This window comes from Ooceraea biroi, chromosome 10 (assembly GCF_003672135.1).
Source record: "Ooceraea biroi isolate clonal line C1 chromosome 10, Obir_v5.4, whole genome shotgun sequence".
Taxonomy (NCBI): domain Eukaryota; kingdom Metazoa; phylum Arthropoda; class Insecta; order Hymenoptera; family Formicidae; genus Ooceraea; species Ooceraea biroi.
Window position 1 is genome coordinate 7,586,121 of NC_039515.1, and position 22,207 is coordinate 7,608,327.

At 39.3% G+C, this 22,207-nt stretch overlaps 1 protein-coding gene across 3 annotated transcripts in view; it reads left to right on the forward strand.

Moving 5' to 3' along the window:
- Window positions 1-22,207, forward strand: part of LOC105283753 (matrix metalloproteinase-2) — a 243,452-nt gene that overhangs the window by 182,642 nt on the left and 38,603 nt on the right. For all 3 annotated transcript variants that reach the window (XM_011346782.3, XM_011346781.2, XM_020033093.2), the window contains 3 exons: window positions 8,484-8,630; window positions 9,162-9,304; window positions 16,812-16,970. In XM_011346782.3, the coding sequence (XP_011345084.1) occupies window positions 8,484-8,630; window positions 9,162-9,304; window positions 16,812-16,970 (449 nt within the window). The remainder of the gene's footprint in view (window positions 1-8,483; window positions 8,631-9,161; window positions 9,305-16,811; window positions 16,971-22,207) is intronic.

Consider the following 22,207-nt stretch of genomic DNA (forward strand, 5'->3'; position numbering starts at 1 on the left):
GGAAAATAGCATTATCGTTTATTCCGGTAGCTTCCTTTTTTTCTAAAACGCAGAAAATCCATTATCAGTTTTAATTATTCTTTGATCGATTAAGGTGAAAAATATAATACGTTTCCTGAATTAATTTATTGATGCAATCTCGAGATATTTACGCAACCAAGTCTTTGCATGAATATGCAAAAATATGTGGGATGAAGGTATTCCGTATGCGGCTGAAGGTGTACAATATTTAGTTTCATTAATCTGCATGAAAATCGCGATCGCGAATGGTTAGTGTGTTTAACTTACGGTGCACAAGTGGTACTTTTGTGTAAAAATAAATACAGGAGAGCTCTTAATTAGTTCCTTGTTAAATAGAAACTAGATCCGGAAATAATCGGCAAGGTCCGTCAAAAGAATCAGCGTCTGCGCCTATACGTCTGCGTTAATTAACTCGTTAATTAATGAACTCTCCGGATTACTCGCCTGCCGTATTGCTGGCTTTCGACAGGAAAGAGGAAAAAAATCGTCTCGTTTCGAGCCTCTTTTGTTGCCTCTTTTCTCGTTCGTTCGTGTCGGTGCATAATTCGAGTGTTGGCCCAAGTGAAGGTAAAAGCACCGGCAGAACGAAGTAGCGAAATAGAGCTGAAAGTAGAGAATTATCCTTGTATGATCTATTTTATTGTTTCATTTTCCGGTTTATTCGTTCCGCCGTGGCTTCTTATCGTCGCGCGAATAAGTCGCAATTCTTGCAGTTTCTCGCTTCGCGACGTAGCGCTTTGATACAGATTACATCATAATGTCGTTCATTTGTCGATAGACAGCAGGCCATTTGTAGCAGTAAAATGATCTGTCGGCGACCGATTTTTGACGAATTCACGTTCCACTCTGCTGAAGAGAAGTTTTTACAAATAATTATATTTTCCGCATGTTATTTATATTTGTTACTCTTGTATATTATATACTCATGTTGATATTTCATGCCCATTGTACTTTTTATAAATCGCGAAAAAGAGAGATTTGCATATGTAAAATTTATTCTCTTTACTTTTATTTCGTTTTTCATGCGTTGCTTGTTAAAAGACTTGTCAAGGGAAAAGAATCGCTTTGTATTTCAAAGACACACAAGAATCCATGTTTGTCTGTTGCATAGGTCATATCTTTTTTTCAAGAATAAATCATATTAAAGTTATGGTCGCGCGTCGGCGATGGAATGGGCAACGTGGTACCGTCGCTCGTCGGCGAAATTTACGAACTCGCGAATAAAGAAAATTGCGAACGCAGCTGGGATGGTTACGAGCGAACTGGGCCGAGTCTGTCGCTCGAAAATTCGTGCCTGTCATTGTGGTAGAAATTGTCCGTTCTTACAGAACTCGTCCCAGCTGGAGAATTGAATTTTCACATATTTTTTCGCAATCATGGATGAGAGGGATCCATGAAAGGGGACCACGAAATATAGCATCATATCACTAACAAGTAAACCTACGGAAGTGTCACTCTCCGATTTTTCTGAAATTTGGATATGTTATAATACATGAAAAACTAAGGGACACGTATTTTTTTTTAGCGGCGGAAAAACATATTTAGGGGGTGTCCCCTTGCCTCTCACTATTTTCTGTAAGGGGACTCACTCTAATCATTTTTCATTTCATTTTTTAGCTACATTGTTTAAACAATTTTGTTATAAACGATTAATATTTTTAACATGTTTAATTCACTTCTCATAACTAACAATAAATGTCAAAAGTTGATTTTATTGTATTTTGAAAGTCGCATGTCGAGTTACTGTCTATTCAAGTAATTTTTCGAGTTTTCGTCCGCCATATTGGATCTGCCATATTGAATTTTGAAAATCTGATTTCAGATTCGGATTCAGCGACTTAAAAAACCAATATATTAAAAAGATCGAACAGTTAAAAAATATAGTTTCACAAGGTGTTTCATGCGCAATGCCAAACGAACGCGGCAATTTAGAGATTGTTTACCCCCTAAATATTTATATAAAACAAAACAAAAAAATACGTGTTCCTTAATTAGCTTTCCTCTTGAAGTTTTAATAGATTTTACTTCGATCAGATCAAAACTGATTTTTTGCAGCAAGAAATTGGTCACTTTAGGGGTAGTTCACCCCCTAATTTTCACTCCCCTTCCAACATACCTAGGCCGATTTTTGTCTTCTATCGAAAGATACTTTCATACCAAAAATCATTAAAATCGCTTCACTGGTCTTAAAGATATCGCAATTTTTCCATTTTACCCCCCATTTTGGGGGGTCGTTTCACCCCCTAAATATGTTTTTCCGCCGCTAAAAAAAATACGTGTCCCTTAGTTTTTCATGTATTATAACATATCCAAATTTCAGAAAAATCGGAGAGTGACACTTCCGTAGGTTTACTTGTAAGAAAGTAAAGAAACTTCTTAAAATATATTTCGTACATACTTATATACATCTGCAATTTATATTTTACGTACATTGTTTTACGTATATCAAACACTTTAACGTCTCACTTTCATTAATGAAGAAATTATTACGGGTAATTAAATCTCGCGTTTGCAGTAATTAAATACGTTCGCGATGCATTGTTAAATACTAATTATTATTTTATGTTATTTGTTAGTAATTATTATAACTGGTAATTATTACGGAAAATCAAATATTGATTAAATATTAATTGATACATCTTGACCACGATGAGAACCGCTCCACTTTGCTCATGCATTATGCACTCATGGTTTAATTTTTCCTCCTTCTTTTCGGACATTATAAATCTCCTGCTTTTTTTTCGTGTTATCCGGGACACCGGATACCCACTGAAATTTCCTTTCGGCTTTTCCGTTAAAGGTGAACATTACGATGTTAAATTACGGACATGTTTTATTGCGCGACGCTGCATGGCGGCGATACGAGTATCATGCATGATCATTATTAAAGTTACGAAAAGGTAGCATTATTAGCACGACGGCAAGCACGGCGAGTTGTAGTAAAGTCCATTCATCAAAGTTTCGGAGGGAAACGCTTATAGGAGGTATACAGGACTACACACGAAGTTTACCAAATTTCCACTGTTCCTAGTGGCTTATTGTCGCCGCAGAATTTGCATCGTTTGCCCGTATACTCTCTGCATTTGCGTTCCCTTCTCCTGCTACCATTAAGCCGTGCCGCGTATGCAATTTGTCGTTTTTCAAAGTCCTCGAAGGACATTATACGTGGACACACTGGGAATCCAGTATAACGTTGGATGAATAAACGGAATTACGAGTACTTTGAAAATTAATGTCGGAAAAATGCGAGAACCTTGAGTACACGCGGTCACGTATTTTAAATAATTGAACGATAGTGCGTAGCTGCGAAGAAATCGCGACGCGACCACAGGGAAATTTTACAACATGTTTTACAACTTTTAGAAATTCGACTAGCTAAATGCAGTATTGCATAAATAAAAGTGAAAGAAAATAAAATTACAATTCTCTAAATTAAATTCTTTTGAAAATAAATTCATCTACAAATGCAGACTTTTTCAGCATCTATTGTCACATTTTCCTCTAAAAAAATAAAAAGAGAAAAAAGAACATTGGCAGATTATTTTTCGTGAAAGTCTATTGAATGAGACAATGGGAATCTTTTAACAAAGATTTACGATAACAGCGAGATCGTTAGATTGCAGCGAGCGGTGTCACGCGTTTTGGAAACCGCGCGGAAATTCAGCGATTAAACATCGACAAAACGGCCGATCGATTTTTCAAGTTAATCCCTATGAATGGAGGGATGAAAAGGGGACTGCGTGCCATCGCGATAATTCAGTCGAAGCTCGCGTGGCGATCCATTATTAAAGTAAACGCGCTTTATATTTGCGCGCGTAATTCCACGTTCCTCTGCGTTGACTGCACTTTTCGTGATGCGACCGGCATTTATCGCGGTATTACGCGCTTTCGCTACGTGATGTTCATTAGCGATCGTATATTAAATACGAGATGCCGCTGAAGGCATGATATTAATGGCGAGAGTGAGCGTGGTTACTCGCGAAATTAAACGCGCCCGAGTGTGTATACACATAGGCGAAGCCACCCACTCGAGATAAATTGTTTCACGCAGCTAGATCGCGAAATCGATAAATGATGTGTTGACGGTCAAATGGAACACGATAATTAGCGTCCGGCATTAATTGCACGAAATCGTAGGGAAGGGAAACGGAGGAGAGATGACTGCAGTATCGAGTGACGAGAAGAACAATATTCTACACAACACATTTTTACAATATAAAATTCCTGCAGAAATTTATCGTGTCCTCTGCTTTTTGCGTTTTTTCTTTTATTATTTTTAGTTAATTAAATTTCATGTCATGTCATTGTTTTTATTCGATTCGAGAAACAAGTACGATGTTTGTTCGTCGAGAAATAAAATTCGAAAATTCTCCGAGGAAGAATTCTCTTTTTTTGCCTCCGATGATTAGAAATAATGTTGGCGTGACTTTTCATCGATGTTATCCGCGTGTAAACGCATAAACTAACGGCTTAAATTAAAGCGGAGGTTAGCGGAGAAGTCGATTCCACTCGCGCAAAACGTACTGCTCGTTTTAAATTAAACGAACGCGGCCCCATTTATCCGAGGCGAGTCGTAACTATCAATTTACCTATTTGTCACGACACCTATTCGTCCATTAATCTCCGTCGGCTACCTAACAAGTGCCAAATTGCCCATGCACGCGGGTCGATTCCTTTTTCCTCACTTATCTATTAATAATAACAAACGGGGCGTGTACGAGAAGTTTCTTTCCCTCTCTTTTCTTCTCTTTTATTTTTAACATTATCAGTCAATTATTTCTTGGACGTAATTTCTCATCCTTACAACGATATTTTCCGTTTGCGAATGCTGCGCAGTCCCGCGTGCAATTATGTATACTTTTTTTATTCAGAAGAATATCATAAATGTTGATTTAAACTTACGCGTGATCGACTCTGGAATATTGCGGATCTCTTTTTTTCTTTTTAGTCTTCTCGTGTGATTTCTCTTGCACTTCAGTCATTTGATATCTCATATCTTGACATTTCAGCTTGTATTATTTCTGCATATTCCGGGACCGCTGATCTGTGAAAAGATGTGCCAAGGAAGAAAGGTGATCGCTCGAGGACAACGCAGAACGCGATCGATAGCAAATTTACATCGTGAAATATCTTCCTGTTCCTCAAGGGAACCTTACCTCTACCTCTACCTCTCTTTATACATGGTAGCAGTATCTAGATTTCCTATACGATTATACACGATCGCGTAAGGTATCACATCGGGCGATACGCGTTCGTGAGAGCATCTTTAAATCGCACGATATTCCCCTATCGATTCCGGGATATCATTCCGATCCACCTCTCGTTATCCCGGTAACAAGGGTAACTTCCCCGTAACTTTCAGCCGCGCTGAACGTATCCGAGGACCCAACTTTGAAATTTGGGCCACGTCGAAAGTTCGACGTGTGCGGATGAACGTAATGTTCCTTAGGTTCGACCACGAAATTGACTTCAAAATTCGATGAGAGAAAGGGGAAAGAAAGGATGCACGCGTACGCGGTTCAACATTGAACCTTGTGCGCTCGCGAACCACTGGTTCCCGAAAATTAAGTCTCGCGTACTCTCATTCGAATTCGCGAGGATCGCGCGGGAAGCTGCGCGGATATACAAGTGTACCGGAAATACGCGGATGCAACGGAAATGTGACAATTTGATACCGGAGCAACCTCGACACCGTTATATCGATCAGTGTTCGAGTCGCTTTACCTAATTAAACTGCGCGATACGAATCGTTTTAATAAAACAGGTACATAAACGCGCTTGCAAGCGATGATGGGACATGGTGATACGTAATCATCATTGGCAATGCTACTGGGTCCCGTTTCCTATTTCCGAGATTGCCACCGGTTGGCCGTTAATAATCATCGTCGGCTTTCTGTCGATGTAAATTGCGCTTACTGATGCGAATCCAATCGCCTCATTGAAAGTCGAACGAGAGTTAATACACGTTTCGTTCGATATTAACGTTATGCGTGAGCACTTTAATAAATACGTTCGGAATCAAATAAATGAATAAATGAAAAATGGAGAGAATTTTGGAAAAGAATTTTAGCTTTCAAATCATACCGCTTGATATAGATTCTTTTGTTATTTGAAATTTGATTTGAAATTGATATAAAACTGTAGAAATTACAGGGTAACGTAAAAAAGATATAAAATATGTAATAGGAACATATTAAATATTAGTTAATTTATTAATTAAAAATAGATAAAGTAATCCCAGTTCAAGAAAAAGGGATTTAACAAAGCTTATACTAAGATAGAGAATTGTAAAATAAAAAATATATAGGCAAAGATAGTCTTCTTAAAATAAATACAATTTATTCAGATATAAAAATCCCATAGTTCAATTGTTTTTAAATTGATGCATCGACAAACAGATAGATGATTTCCATGCAGATTTATGCAATTCTATATATCCTAGCTTCAGAATATCCTTATTACACCCGAGGAATACAGAGAGAAATATTCGATGGATAGAATATACCGTAGAAGTGGCTGAAAATATAACAGGAAAAAAGTTCTTTCCCTGCAGCTATCTTTTTCCCAGTCATTGAATAAATAAATAGACGCACTTATTATGAAAAAGAGGTGCACATATCATCAGCGCGATATATATCGTAATTATGCAGATCCACGCGCCAAGTCCACGACTCGGTAAAATCTGGCGGCAATCGTCTTCGTGCGAAATGATTAATTCCGCTTGTACCACAAAGTACTCGGAGAGTCGAAGTCTTGACACGGATTCTGCTGAGACCAGCGGCGGTTTCGCAGGAGTGCTTTTTTTAATTAATTTATGCCGCGGCGTGTTGGCCGATTTGCGAAATCCGCGAGATTCGAGCGCTTGAATTATTTCGCGCATCTGGAGCGTATTTCAAAAGGAGAAAGAGAGGATGAGAGATAGAGAGAGGAGAAAAGAATGGGACAGAGTTGATTCGTCTCTATCTCTCTCCTCGTGTTTGTGGGACTTTTCGTATTTTTGCCGGCTTCCGAACTCGGCGGAAAGCTTACGGTTTCCCGCGAGAAACTCACGACTGTCTTATTTCCGATCTCGTGTAAATAATAAGTTTGCCTCGAGTGAAACAGTGGTTTCTTGTGGACGCGAATCGCGCAATTGTCGCTCGCGCGGAGACGATTTACTGCGGAAACTGCGAGAATTGCGAGTAGCGACTCAACACGGACGAGAAATTCCGCCCTTAAGGGGGGAGCCTGCTTTAGAACGTTGAAAATAAGGTATAATTTTACGAATTTTTTTGGAGAAACTATACAGCGGATCATTATAAAACTTTGATGCATTTATTAGTACATGTTTAAAGATAAAAAAATTATTTTTTTATTTGAATATGTCGCCTGCAGAGGTCGTCCTGGAGGCATTGTAAATTGGTGATCATTCTCCTGCCTCCAAATTTCATCCAAACTGAAAAATTGAAATATTTTCTCGTTATTTATGAATCCCCATCGTCGATGAACCTTTAATATTCATAAAAACATTAAGTTAAACAATTACTTTTGCATGAAAAAGTTCAACAACTTTGCCTAAAAATCGTACTTTTGTGTTCTAAGCTCCACCATTTTGGCACTTTTCAACTTTTTTCTTCTCTCTTTGGTTCATCGACGATGGGAATTCATAAATAACGAGAACATATTTCAATTTTTCAGTTTAGACGAAATTTGGAGGCAGGAGAATGCTCACCAATTTGCAATGCCGGCGACGCGGCTGCACTAAGATTTCTCGAGGACGACCTCTACAAGCGATATATTCAAATCAAAAAATAATTTTGTTTATCTTTAAACATGTACTAATAAATGCATCAAAGTTCTATAATGATCCGCTGTATAGTTTCTCCAAAAACAATTCGTAAAATATACCTTATTTTCAGCGTTCTAAAGCAGGCTCCCCCCTTAAGCGAAATTTAATTATCTACACGTACGCAATTTTTATTGTTCGCAAAGGCAAGCGCGCTTAACAGCATTAAAAATGCATATTATTATTATTATCGTTCGCGAGGCACAAGAGACAACGGAACCAGTTAACAATACTAGGAACATTAAGAACAGTTAAGAATATGAGAATGAGAATATTAGAAAGTGATATAGGAAAAGACACGAGCCATTAGCGTGTACTTGGCAAGTCCCGAAGGGCCGCCGTTTCGGTCTTTGATCGAGTTTGGCGATCGTAGAATATCGCATGATGCGGCGTGCCCTTCTTTGGACCCTTTATGGTGGTCGCATGTTCTCAGGTAATCGGTAATTGGCAAACACTCGGGCCGGATCGAGCCACAATCGATCAAGCGCAGTTTACTTAAGCATTTATCGGAACCGGCGGGCGGATCGCCTTGGCAAGCGCTGTGCAAATATTCCCTGTTTATGTCGCCGCGTGTCCTCCGCATGGTTGGATCGATTAATCGATTTCTCACGAGGACTTCTCTGTATGTTTGTCACAGCCTGAGATCCGAGCAGCCCAGCGGCTTGAACACCGGCGGGGTCCGGCTGGAGCTGAGTAGGGCCCTTGACCTTTGGGCCAGAAATTCCAGGCTCACCTTCCAGGAGATCAACAGCGACCGCGCCGACATCTTGGTCTACTTCCATCGGTGAGTCTCTCACAACATTGATTTAGCTGATAACATCAAATTAATCGTTAATAGTGTGCTTATAATAATAATCTCATATAAAACTTTATATAAACTAATAATTTAGTATTTATTTTAATATAAATGTTTTGATGTTACACGAACGTTATGTTTGTTATAACAACTTCGTAATAAATACTTTTCTGTATCGAGTAATTTACAAGTTTATAAATATTTACTGCAAATACGATGTGGACTGAAGAAGAGTTTTCTGCTAACGGAGATTAACTTTGGAGTTTTCGATGGAAAACTTTGAAAACCTTGCCAGCTACGCCATCGGCATTCGACAAGAGAGACAATTCTCCCATCGTGTTTCCACGCGAGAATTTCGTGTGCGATATAACGATAACGTGTTCGACATAATTCCACGCGGAAAATTCCGTTACATAATTCCACGTAGAAATGCAAACTCATGGCAGACGATAATTTCGGTGGTGGCTGGCGATTTTGTTCGGTGCAGTGATGCATAATATTCACCGTGCGTTATTCAAGGGGTTATCACGGGGATGGATATCCGTTCGATGGCAGAGGTCAGATCCTGGCGCACGCGTTCTTCCCAGGCAGGGATCGCGGCGGGGACGCTCATTTCGACGAGGAGGAGATCTGGTTGCTGGACGATGACGAGAACGAGGAAGGTAAGAGGATCGACGATCCAATCGTCCTTTTTCCATGATCGGATAATCGAATTCGTAGGATTTGGCCCTCACGAACTGATACCTCAAATTCAATGGCCCTTTCGGACGGCCCTTCTCCCGCAAGATAGTATCCGGACAGTATGGTCTCAAATCTTTAGTTTAATAGTAAAGACGAGATGCTGCGAAATTAGAGTAAATCCAATTGTTAGTGTTTGCGATGAACTGCTTGACGCTGGAATTGTATGAATCGTATAAATTGTCCGAATTTGAAGCCGGAATGTCGAGTCTCTCGGGACCAGCATCCCTTAGCGGAATCATGCGCGGGGGTGGGAAACGTTCGCGGTTTGGCGGCGTGCCAACTCGGTCATCCGATATAAGACGCGGTCACACCGTGATAAAAGAGAACCTGCACAGATCGGGAAAGCAGTCTTTCGACTCTGAGGAATCGAAGCCGACATTACACCGCTGGCCGTTATATCTCGGAATCGATATAAAATGTCGGATACGGTACATAAAGGTATTCACGAACGGCGTATATGGGCGTCCGAAGAATTGCCTGCGAGCTTCCTTTATCGACTTTCTCCTACCTCCTCCTTTGTCCTAATGCGACTCTTCAAGTATTTTCTAAATATATCACTTCTTGTTGAAACTTTTTTCTCTCTCTGAATTTATAACATTTGATCCAAATAAATTAGCTATTTATTTATTATTTAGTTATTTATTTATTTATTAATTCTGTAAGACAATTCCTCCTCCCGTAAAATAAATCTTTTCGATATTCTTGAAATGTGTTTATTTTAGTTCTAAATAATAGTTCTAAAACATTTTGGATACATAGGGTACGTGTAAAATAATAATATCGTGATATATATATATTATATATATATATATATTATATATAATATATAATCATCACGATATTATTATTTTACACGTACCCTATGTATCCAAAATGTTTTAGAACTATTATTTAGAACTAAAATAAACACATTTCAAGAATATCGAAAAGATTTATTTTACGGGAGGAGGAATTGTCTTACAGAATTAATATATATATATATATATATATTACAGAATATATATATATATTAATATATTAATATATATATATTAATATATAATATATAATATATATATATATATATGATTATATATTATATTTAATAGCGACAGATTTTCTTAACATTCTATATCCTCACATTATGTGTATTTTTTCTACGCAAGTTTTAATTAATTTCTTTAACTCTAATTATTATTATCTTTTTGTGATTGCGCTTCAAGGCGTGTCAGCTGAAATTGTAGTTAACGACGATTAATGATTTCACACGAAAGTCAACCAAGAAGCGTGGGCCCAATGGGGCAGACAACCTGTTGAAATGATTAATGGTGCTTCCTTACGGGTCGACATTGCGCGCCCGCGCACGTTTAATTAGTGTTCAATCAGGGCGACGATGTCGCTCGTAGAAAGCGGAGAGAGAGAGACACAGACAGAGACAGAAAGAGAGAGTTGATCTTGCACGCGACAATGAATCCGTTCCTTCGTGCTTGTTTCGGGCTTGCTTAATTGCGTAATTTGCGCAATCCGCGTATCACCGCGTTGATTTTGATCCCGGCGACGGCAATTAGGCAAGCGCCGCGAGAAACTCCTGACTGCCTGTCCATTAACGTGCTGCAACTTGATCACGAGACCGTTTTCTTGCAGATTTTCCTCGTAATTTCCCGCTTATTGTTGAAACACGGCTCTTTTGGCAGTTACGTTTGGCATTCAATAAGTTAACTTTATATCGCACTTTATAATTAACACGTTCCGTTAATTATAAAGTGATACTTTCGGTACATATTGAAACTCATTTTCAGGCCAAATGATATTTTTATCACTGGTAGATAAGGTGCAAGAAAATAATTTTTTTTGTATCACTAAAATTAATATCACTATTACATGTTCCATGATGATGTTTATTAGTTTCATTATTATTCTACTAAAAAATACATTTTCAGCTCGTAAAAAGCGAAAAAATAGATAATTTTTATCAAACTCTATAATGTGTACTGTTTTGGTACACAAGGCCTGAAAACGATAACTATTCAAAACCGGCTTGGCAGGGAACGTATTAAATACATTATGTTTTGTGCGCATCATCTATTAAATCAACCATTAAATCATTTATATTATAAAATATAACTACTGAAGCATTAACAATTATATAATTAGCAATTGTAATCCCCTTTGATAACTCTATTTAGGTAATAATTACAATAAAAATAAAATTATTTGTCTTTATCATTTTATTTTTATTATAAAAATATTGAATTTGAAAAAGAGAGATTATTATATTACGTCTACAAATATTTTCTGAACAAGCGCTTATTGATTCTACAAGCTTTTTGCGAAAATCTACGAAAAAATACTTTCAGCATTAAAGCGGTTTTGTGCAAAGAGTGCAGTTATAATTCCGTTTAATTAAAAACAAAGCGGGAATCTTGTTTATTTGATCTCTTATTCACACCGAGTGGACTTTATGCCGTCAATTCATCACTCGAAAGAGTAATTTGCGGTGAATAACGCAACGGCGGCTTGTATGGAAACCGCCGTCGACGGTTTATCGTGGGGAAGGAACATGCCGCGAAGTATTTCAGACGATATGCTCGTTCCTCGAGTGCCGCGAAAGCGCAACAAAAGTACACCTCGTTTCTGCCGTCGCGAGCACAGCCGTATTGTCGCAGCATATGCATAATACGCTTCTGCCACTTTCTTCGCACCACACCGCGCCATATTGTTCCGCCGCAGCCGGAAGTTTTCAAGCGATGGTCGGCGAACGAATAGCACGAAATACGAACCGAAGCTAGCAGCTTTTTCCACGACCAGGACTAATTTGCTCGAGCAATTCGCTTGGCAGAAATGGGAATTACGGAAAGCTCAGCGCGAAAAATCTCCTTGACGGTTCCCTCGAACGCGCTGCAAATTCAGACCACCTTACTCACGTAATTACTGTTAAATGTGATGTAATCATATAATGATAGCTTAATCCGTGGAATCTTTAAAGAACGATGAGTGAAAAGTATGCGAATGGTCACGTTCTATCTCTCGATTAATTTAAATTGAATTTCCTCAGGCAAGAAAGAATATTGGAGAGCCGTAGGAAAACATTCGACTAAATTTCCGTTGCGGGAAAAACTAGTTCGGGAAAGTTAAATATCCGGAAAGTAGAAATTGCAAAAAACGAGTACGAGGCCTTCTACGCTAGTGTAATTGCGCTGCAAACTTGAAAAAATAATATATATACTTTTTTTTCTGCTAAAACCTTGAGTTTCCGCTCGAAACGCGGATGTTTTTCCCGAGGTTTTCCGGGCGGAACTTTAAGAAGTTTCTACGCGCTAAGCGCTTAACGCGGTTAAAGTTCAATCATTACTACGTGTTCCTGAGCCGCGGCGGGAATTTTCTCGGCGAAACTTTAATCGAGACTCTTAATAACGCCATTGCGTTCGATCCGCTCTCGCCGGTAGCAACAGTGACGTACTTTCCTTGTGCAAGTTCTCTTTTCGCGTCTTGCAAACGCGCGTTCGCTCGCACATAGCCACTGGCTAATTTTCCTCTCTCTGTCTGTCTGTCGGTCTCTCTCTCTCTCTCTCTCTCTCTCTCTCTCTAAACAGGGAGAAGGGAAGGAGAACTAATTTAATCGCCATCATGTCCGGCCTATTAATTAGCCGTATTAATTAATCGGAGTCGTCTCCCCCCAGTATCGGAAGACGGGTTTGGCTCTGGCGCGATTATATCAGCGGATTATCATCCGGGGATCCTTTGACGTTGCTGAGGGTCCAAATTCCGATTGGTGTCATTAATATCGTTCCAGCTTAACTCCCCGACAACACCGAGCGCGCGTTTGCAGTTCCCATTAGCATAGTTATAACCACCGTTACGTACGTTACCGCGACAGCGCCGTGCAACTATCTCTCTTTGATTTTCTCTCTGCGATTATCAAATCGTGGCATGCGTATTCAAATTGCTAATTCTGCGGCATAGCGTCGGGAGACGCCGCTCCGATTTGTTATGCTTCGATGTTTCTCTTGAACGAGAAAACAGACGCTCTCGATGCCAGGAAACATTTTTCCTCTATAACGATAAAATAATCGCGAATATCTTTATTATGACCTTAAATTAATTAGCTTGAGATTACATTCACAATTCTGTTATTTTCCATTATTCCATAATTCTATACTTGATTAAAATTAATGCACAATTGTTAATCCGGTTTGCGTTAAGGGAATTTGAATTTTGATGAGGTAAATAAAAATTAAACAGTCTTGAAAGTTAGCAACTGTAGCAACCATTAATTTGAAAAAATGGAGAAATCAAGTTTCGGTTCAAGAGTTCATTGTTGAGTTGAGTACGCGGAAGGAAGATGAAAGCGGTATTGGCAGTTCTGGGACACTCTGCAGACAAGTTTTCGGTAAATGTCGGTCGCTTGATTTCGCTAAGATAGTTACCAGAGTTGGTTTTCCCGTTGGTTGAGCGAGAAGCCCTTTGGAACGCATCGACGTGCAGCGGGTAAATTAAAGTCCCGACTGCAGCATGAAGTGGATATCCGCGCAAAAGGAATTAAAATCCGGAAGAGAGCACGCGCGTTTCGGTTAAATAAATTAAAATCCTCGCGATCTTCGCTTTTTGCATGCCATTCCTTTTGCTACCTCTACTCGTCTTTTTATCTGCGGTTTGCTTCTAGGAATTCCGGAAAAATTCTGAAAAGCCCGCGCATTCCCCATTTGCTCCGTAATCACCAGGCAGGAAAATTACAAGATAAAAATAAAAACATCGCGCGAGAAACCGCATGATGATATAAAGGATATATTTAAAAGAATCTGAAATCAATCAAAGTCAAAGGTATTAATATAACGTTTATACTCTCCGGTCCAATTGAGAACAAAGCGGCAAGGTTCCCGCGGGAACCTCCAAATTGGTTAGATGACATGATTCGCGAGCCGTTGTATCCCGCAGTCACTATTTGCGAAAACAGGACGATGGAAATCTCGTGGCCCCCGGGGAACCGGTGTCGCCCATGACGCGGTATTAGCGATTCATAACTGACGTAACTGCGGCCGGACGCCGCTCGCAAATCGGTCACATTTGTTCTCTGTCCGGGACGTGTGCGCCCTCCTCGTGGCTAGTCAGCTATAAAGGGGTTAATTTAAAGCGAGGACCGCTTTGCCATTAATGGCGTTTGCCTAACGAGAATTATTAAGCGTCCGCGTGTAGCGCGACGCTCTATCCATGATGGTCATTTAGGCTAATGGCTTTTGAGTGACCGCGTGCCGCTCGAGGACTCGCAATTAGGCCAAAAGGCAAGTTCCTGAAAAAAATCCATCTCTCGTCTAGAACACATGCAGAACAATTAGAAACGCAGCAGTCTGCTCTCACAGAAATTAAATAAAAATCCAATAGAATTTCATTTTTTCAAAAGCCGCATACAGAACCGTACGTGTATCTCTCTTCTGTACGTTCCATAAAAGTGTACAAAGATATTTATACTCTCTTTTACACCCCCAACTCGCAATCGCTTGCGGTCGGACTTTGGCACTTTAATGTAATGCAAGAGACTTTAGCGTAATGTAAAGCGTTAAATAATTTCTCGCACACGTGTCGAAAGCACGCGTGACCCAAGTCTTGGCGCCTTGCTCTCGGTCACGTCTCCCATTCGTTAAACTTACGAGGCAAATGATAAATACAGTCAAGCCAAGAAGAACCGTGTCTCTCGCCAGAATATAGCGGAAGTTTCCTCGTTACGGTATATTGCGCATTCGTTGGCTAACAATATCTCGGCGCTTCATGGAGAAGCTTGAAGCGAGAATAACGTGGCCAGATCGGTCATAAATGGTAAACGCGCACAGTTTTCCAACGACTTTTGGCCGGCTTTATAGTTACACGTTTCATAAATTCGCACGACGTGCTACAACAAACGCTCGTGAATATCGAGTAATGACTGTATTCCATTTTACGTATTTCATACTTATCGTTTTATCGCCTGTAAAATTTGGATTGCTTTTCAGAATATGATGTATGATACGGATACAGGCTATCCTGAAAATAATATTTTTATTAAAACCTTATGAAGAATATGAAGACGACTTGTCTCCGGGAAAATAGAATATCGTTATAAAATTTTTGGGATATTCTTCAGATTTATTCGCTTTATGATAAAATAAATAATCCGGGTCGTTAAATAATCTAAATGACGATGAGCCACACTAAACATATATTTATAACAGCACAACTGCAAATAGTTTGTGTATATTAATTTTATAGCAGGATAGGCAACCTTTGAAAAACAAATAATAAAATTCTCCAAAACATTTTGCTATTCAGACACTTATTTAATTAACGACCTAATATTATTACATGTTATATATATATATATGGAAGATGTACTTGGATCATACTCATCAAAAATGAAGAGAGAGGATTTGTAGCCAATGTACGACAAATTTTTAATTATTGATTATTTTAGGATAATCGAAAATATAGGGAAAATAATTTTCTTATAAGAATCATGAAATTTTTATATGGGCAAGTTTTTCCGGTAATGCAAGTAACCATTCGCGATACTATCTTTCCGGCGTTGGTGACAATCCTCGATCAATCGACAATCGACGATCGTTTCACGATTACAAGCTATATTTGGAGAGATACTTGCTCGATGCGGACCGAAACCTAATCGAGATGAAACAAACGAAACGAAAGACGGAGATTTCGCAGTGACTGCAATTCTTGATGCAGTTGCTCGGAAAACTTGGCACGCAAACGTGGAAAAGCGACGCGCTTTTCTTCACTGTGACATGTTATCTCTCGGGACAATCGACAGAAATGCGACAGAAATTGCGACGTTGACTAGAAATCGTGTATTTTCAACGAATGGAGAACGCGAAAAAACTGAAGAATGTATAGAAAAATAAAAAAAATAAAAAAGAAAAATGTAAGTCGGTCACATTAATTTAAGCAATTTCATGAAGACCCACGTTTCCAGAAGAAATGCGTGACATTTTCCAATCTTCCAATCTTCCAATGGAAAATCGAAATATCGAAAGAAGATAAATTATCGGTTTACACAAGGAATGCGTTTTGAAGTCACGCTTCAAATTCAAAGTGCTGTCGTTAAGGAACCATTATTCCTCTCTCCTGATTCTCAACGTATCCTCGATGTATCTTCCGGTGAACATAAATTCTTGAAACATCGCTTTGTGCAGTCGACTGATCTACTAAGCGTACGCGACGTCGCGTTTCTGTCTCTGCGAAATATTCACCGCGAAGCGCAATGTATAAAAATGGAAAAGGTAGAACTCGGCGAATCCGTATGCCACCCTTGTCTCGCATTCCGGGGGTGTGCTCACGCAAACACACGCATATACACGAATGCTCGCAAATGTTACGGCTGACATAAACGCGACGGTTTAGCGGATGTGGCATACAGATAAGACCCTCGTGCGAATTTTGAATATTTTTCTGTGCTTCTTCCAGGCACCAGCCTGTTCGCGGTGGCTGCTCATGAATTCGGTCACTCCCTGGGACTGGCGCACAGCTCGGTCCAGGGTGCTCTCATGTACCCTTGGTACCAGGGCCTGAGCCCCAACTATGAGCTACCAGAGGACGACCGACACGGGATTCAGCAGATGTACGGTGAGTACACCTCCGCCGCGATGTTAGCACTCGCGAATTATTCAGTGCATTTGGTTGCGAACGTCTCGCACCAATTGTCCAAATAAATTAGATTCTCGAATCTGAATCGTGAGTGATTAAGGCAAGAACGAGAACAGGCGTCTGCGAAACCGTCAGGATTCAATTTAACCGGGAGACATTAGCCTCGCGGAGAAACCCCGTTACGTATTTAAAGTCCCAGCGGGTGCGTTTCATTCGCATGAAATCGGAAATACAACGTACAAGGAAATAGTACAATGATAAAATCAAATACTATATTAATATATATAATGCATTATGAACTATATAGTTCATAGATAAAATCGAATAGCGTTAATAATAACGTTAAGATTAAAGATTAATCTTGCTAAAAGAGAATACATCTTACACAAATCCTGCAATGCAAACTTTTATCGTTTTATTATTGTTCTTGCACCCGTTGCAAATCGATTGACGCGTGACGAGCGACGAGCTATAATTATCACACGCCGTTCGGTTCGCCATTTAACATTGACAGCCCGACATTCATTGACTATTTCATCCTTCGAGCTTTCTTCGTGCAGCGAGAATCAAGCAGGGGTGAGCGCGGGAGGGAGGAGGGGGGGGGGGATTTATCTCGATCGTAAAACTCTCGGCGTGCGGCGATAAAGTACCGGCAGATTTATAGCCGCGTGTTATCGGGGGTCGCGGCGGGGGGTTGAGCAGCCGCTCGCGGCGCGTTCGAATTTCGGGATCTCCGGGCACGCCATCGCGAGCACCGCATTATTATGCCGTACGTAACGTAGGGTGACGCGGTACCAGCACGGCTCGTAACGCTAGCGACGCAACGCTAGCGTGCCAACCGGCAGTTGAGTATATTAGAGAAGTTGTTTGCTCTTTACGAGGGCGCGGAGGCGCGCACAGGGTGACTCGGCGAAGATAGGGTTTATAATTGGACGGCACAAATTTCTCGTCGAGCTTCATCGTGGTATTATTGCCCGGGAACGTATCTTTTGCGCTCGCAGAGCACGTATTTTGGGATTAAATGGCGAAAAGTGACGGACATAAATTCCGAGGAAATGCACGCGATAACGTTAACGTTAACGCCGCGTTGATGTCGCGCGTGTCTCCCGCGATTAAAATAAATTAGATTAGAAAATCGGAATTCAACTGGCAAAGGTAAATTTTACAAACTGTGCGCGACTGCTAGCGTGATTTTCAATTACATATTATTAGGAGTGTGATTTAGTTTTGAGGGTTTTGCAACAGATGGCTGTAGTGTCAGTTTGTTCCAATAGCTGTTTCCGATAACTGTTCTTTCTTACAGTCTTGACATTATCCATGACATTTAGTAGCATTATAGCAATAGATGCAATAACAGTCGTGTTTATATCATCGTAAAAATGCAACTTCCGAAACAGCATTTTCCACATGCGTTGCTTTTGTTTTTTAATCAAAAGAAAACTGCGGCTGACGGTTATAGAATTCTTGTCGAAACTTATGGTGATCCTGCCCCATCAATTAAGACGTGTGAATACTGGTTTAGACGCTTTAAAGTGGTGATACTGATGTGAAGGACAAAGAACGCTCGGGACAACCAAGAAAGCTTGAAAACGCAGATTTGCAAGCATTATTGCACGAAAATCCAACAGAATCCACTTCAGAACTTGCCAGACATTAAATGTTGATCGTACAACAGTTACCAAACATTTACATGAAATGGGAAAAATTCAGAAAGAAGGGAAATGGGTTTCACATCAATTGTCGGAAAGTGCGATTGCGAACCGGTTGAACATTTGCATTTCGTTGATCGCCAGGCAAAAAAAAGAAGAGTCTTTTGTCTCGGATTGTTACTGGGGATGAAAAGTGGATCTATTTTGATATCCGAAACGCAGAAAATCATGGGTGGATCCAGGCGAACCATCAACATCCACTCCGAGACGCAATATTCACGGTTCAAAAGTAATGCTCTGTATTTGGTGGGATAGTGTTCTATGAGCTGTTAAATCCGCACGAGACTGTCACGGCTGATCGTTATCGACACCAATTGTACAGTTGAAGCAAGCATTGGACCAAAAACGACCACAATTGCGAGTAAACGACGGAAAGTGATTCTTCTTCGTGACAACGCTCGACCTGACGTTGCGTTATCAGTGAAAGAAACACTATTAGAGCTTGAATGGGAAGTCTTACCGCACCCCGCGTATTCTCCATGCGATTATTATTTGTTCCGGTGGATGCAACACGCTTTAGAGGATACACACTTTCATAATTTGAAGAAGTGCGAAAATTCGTCGACGAATGGATCAACTGAAAAGAAGAGTGATTTTATCGTGGTGGAATCCATCTCTTGCCAGAAAGATGGGAAAAAGTTATAGAAAAGAAGGAAAATATTTTGATTAAGGTATTCATTCATTATCATATTTAAATACATGCGTTTTTGAGCAAAAAAAACTCAAAACTAAATACACCCCTAATAGATGTCTGTGAAAAATGTATACGTCATTTGCTTGTTAAATGGGATGGAATGCTCTGCGAGCAGATTTCAACGATTGCAATGATTGCAACGGTAGATGTTAGCTCAGTACCGAATTATCCAGATAGATTAACCCCGCGAATCGCAACTTGGACGCGACTCGAAAGTCTGATGGCGGTAAACAACTTAATTGTATCCGGTCGGGCTGTCGTAACGCGCGCGGAAACTCGCAATTCGCTACACCGCGGCATGTCGAAAATGTCGTGTGTCGAACCGACGTATTCGGGTTAGCGAAATATCCGACACGCGCGCGCACCTGTGTCGTAAATGAGAAAGTGTCCTCCGGGATTGTTCTCGTCGCGAGGTACTCGCTAAAAATCCGCGTCGAATTTATATCGCTTGGCGCGCTCGGAGAGCCAAATTGGAGGGCGGATTGGGGCAGCCCGTAGCATGGCTCTTTAGGCGGAATTACAGGCGCCCGTGTGCACCGGCGTCGGAAATTTGAATTTCGAGCGAGTGTCTGCATGCACCGACCGGCATAGTTTCTCTTGCTGCAGCAGATAGGGTACTTTGTAGTCCGGCGACGGAGGGCTAAAGACTCGGCTGAAAGTAGCAAACCCGTTCGATAGTCAGCCGCTGCTCCGCGGTGAGATCGCACTTGCGTTTGCCGTATGCATGCTCGTTTTATGCTCGCATCCAGAGACGCGAGCATATGCGATATTGAAAAGCGTATAAATGATAAATGCAAGAGAGTCGATGAGTTTTCTATTATTTACACAGTGAATTATTTATTACACGGTGTTAATTACACCGTAACAATGACTACGTTTACACGGCCAGATTTACGTCGAAGTTACAATGTTGTCATTGATGATTATAACAACTAACGTTAAATGCCGTATAAACAATGTATTACACCGATTTAATAACTCCGGCGTAAAGTACTGTTTACACGGCATTTAACGTTAGTTGTTATAACATCAATGTTGTAACTTCGACGTAAATCTGGCCGTGTAAACGTAGTCAATGGCTCGTGGCTCTGTAAAACTCTGTAAAATCCCGTTTGCTCATCACTTGTTCCTTGAGGTTTAGCTCGAGTATGTTGGTTACTCTGAATAATGTATTGCTTTTATATTATTATTGTTATGATAAAATATATATTTTGAATAAGTAAAATCCTTTTGCTTTAATGTGAAAGTCGGTATCGTATTCCGAGAGTTTTATCTTGAATATCGTGTTGGTACCGTGAAAAGTTCATTATTATTGTTATTATATATATATATATAATATAAACAATAATAATATATATATACACCCACAGAAAAGATTTCTGGACTTAATGCTATTTACTCTTTAATCTATCATAAAATAAGATCGCTATAGCGACAATCATATTTATTATTGAAAAGAAGCATATTTTAATCTTGAATAGAAAATTCTAAAATCTAGATTAAAATAATCTTCGTGCTATCTCATTTATTTTCTCAGAAGGATTTAGATAAAAATTTGTAGCAAGTTCAAAATTTTCTTGATTTAAGAATATTGTGAGATCTAAAAGACATCTTATTCTATTCTTCTAAGAGAATTTGTAGAATCTGCACAAAACGGCCAATATTTATGTGTTGCAATCGAAAATCGGGAAAGTGTTTCTGTTATTTACAATGAATAAGTGCAATACTCTACAAGAAATATTAAAAGATATGGAAATGTAAGTAAGTATATACAATATACTTACTTGAGAAATAAGATTCGAGATAAGACATTTCCATATCTTTTAATATTTCTTGTAGAGTATTGCACTTATTCATTGTAAATAACAGAAACACTTTCCCGATTTTCGATTGCAACACATAAATATTGGCCGTTTTGTGCAGATTCTACAAATTCTCTTAGAAGAATAGAATAAGATGTCTTTTAGATCTCACAATATTCTTAAATCAAGAAAATTTTGAACTTGCTACAAATTTTTATCTAAATCCTTCTGAGAAAATAAATGAGATAGCACGAAGATTATTTTAATCTAGATTTTAGAATTTTCTATTCAAGATTAAAATATGCTTCTTTTCAATAATAAATATGATTGTCGCTATAGCGATCTTATTTTATGATAGATTAAAGAGTAAATAGCATTAAGTCCAGAAATCTTTTCTGTGGGTGTATATATATATTATTATTGTTTATATTATATATATATATAATAACAATAATAATGAACTTTTCACGGTACCAACACGATATTCAAGATAAAACTCTCGGAATACGATACCGACTTTCACATTAAAGCAAAAGGATTTTACTTATTCAAAATATATATTTTATCATAACAATAATAATATAAAAGCAATACATTATTCAGAGTAACCAACATACTCGAGCTAAACCTCAAGGAACAAGTGATGAGCAAACGGGATTTTACAGAGTTTTACAGAGCCACGAGCCATTGACTACGTTTACACGGCCAGATTTACGTCGAAGTTACAACATTGATGTTATAACAACTAACGTTAAATGCCGTGTAAACAGTACTTTACGCCGGAGTTATTAAATCGGTGTAATACATTGTTTATACGGCATTTAACGTTAGTTGTTATAATCATCAATGACAACATTGTAACTTCGACGTAAATCTGGCCGTGTAAACGTAGTCATTGTTACGGTGTAATTAACACCGTGTAATAAATAATTCACTGTGTAAATAATAGAAAACTCATCGACTCTCTTGCATTTATCATTTATACGCTTTTCAATATCGCATATGCTCGCG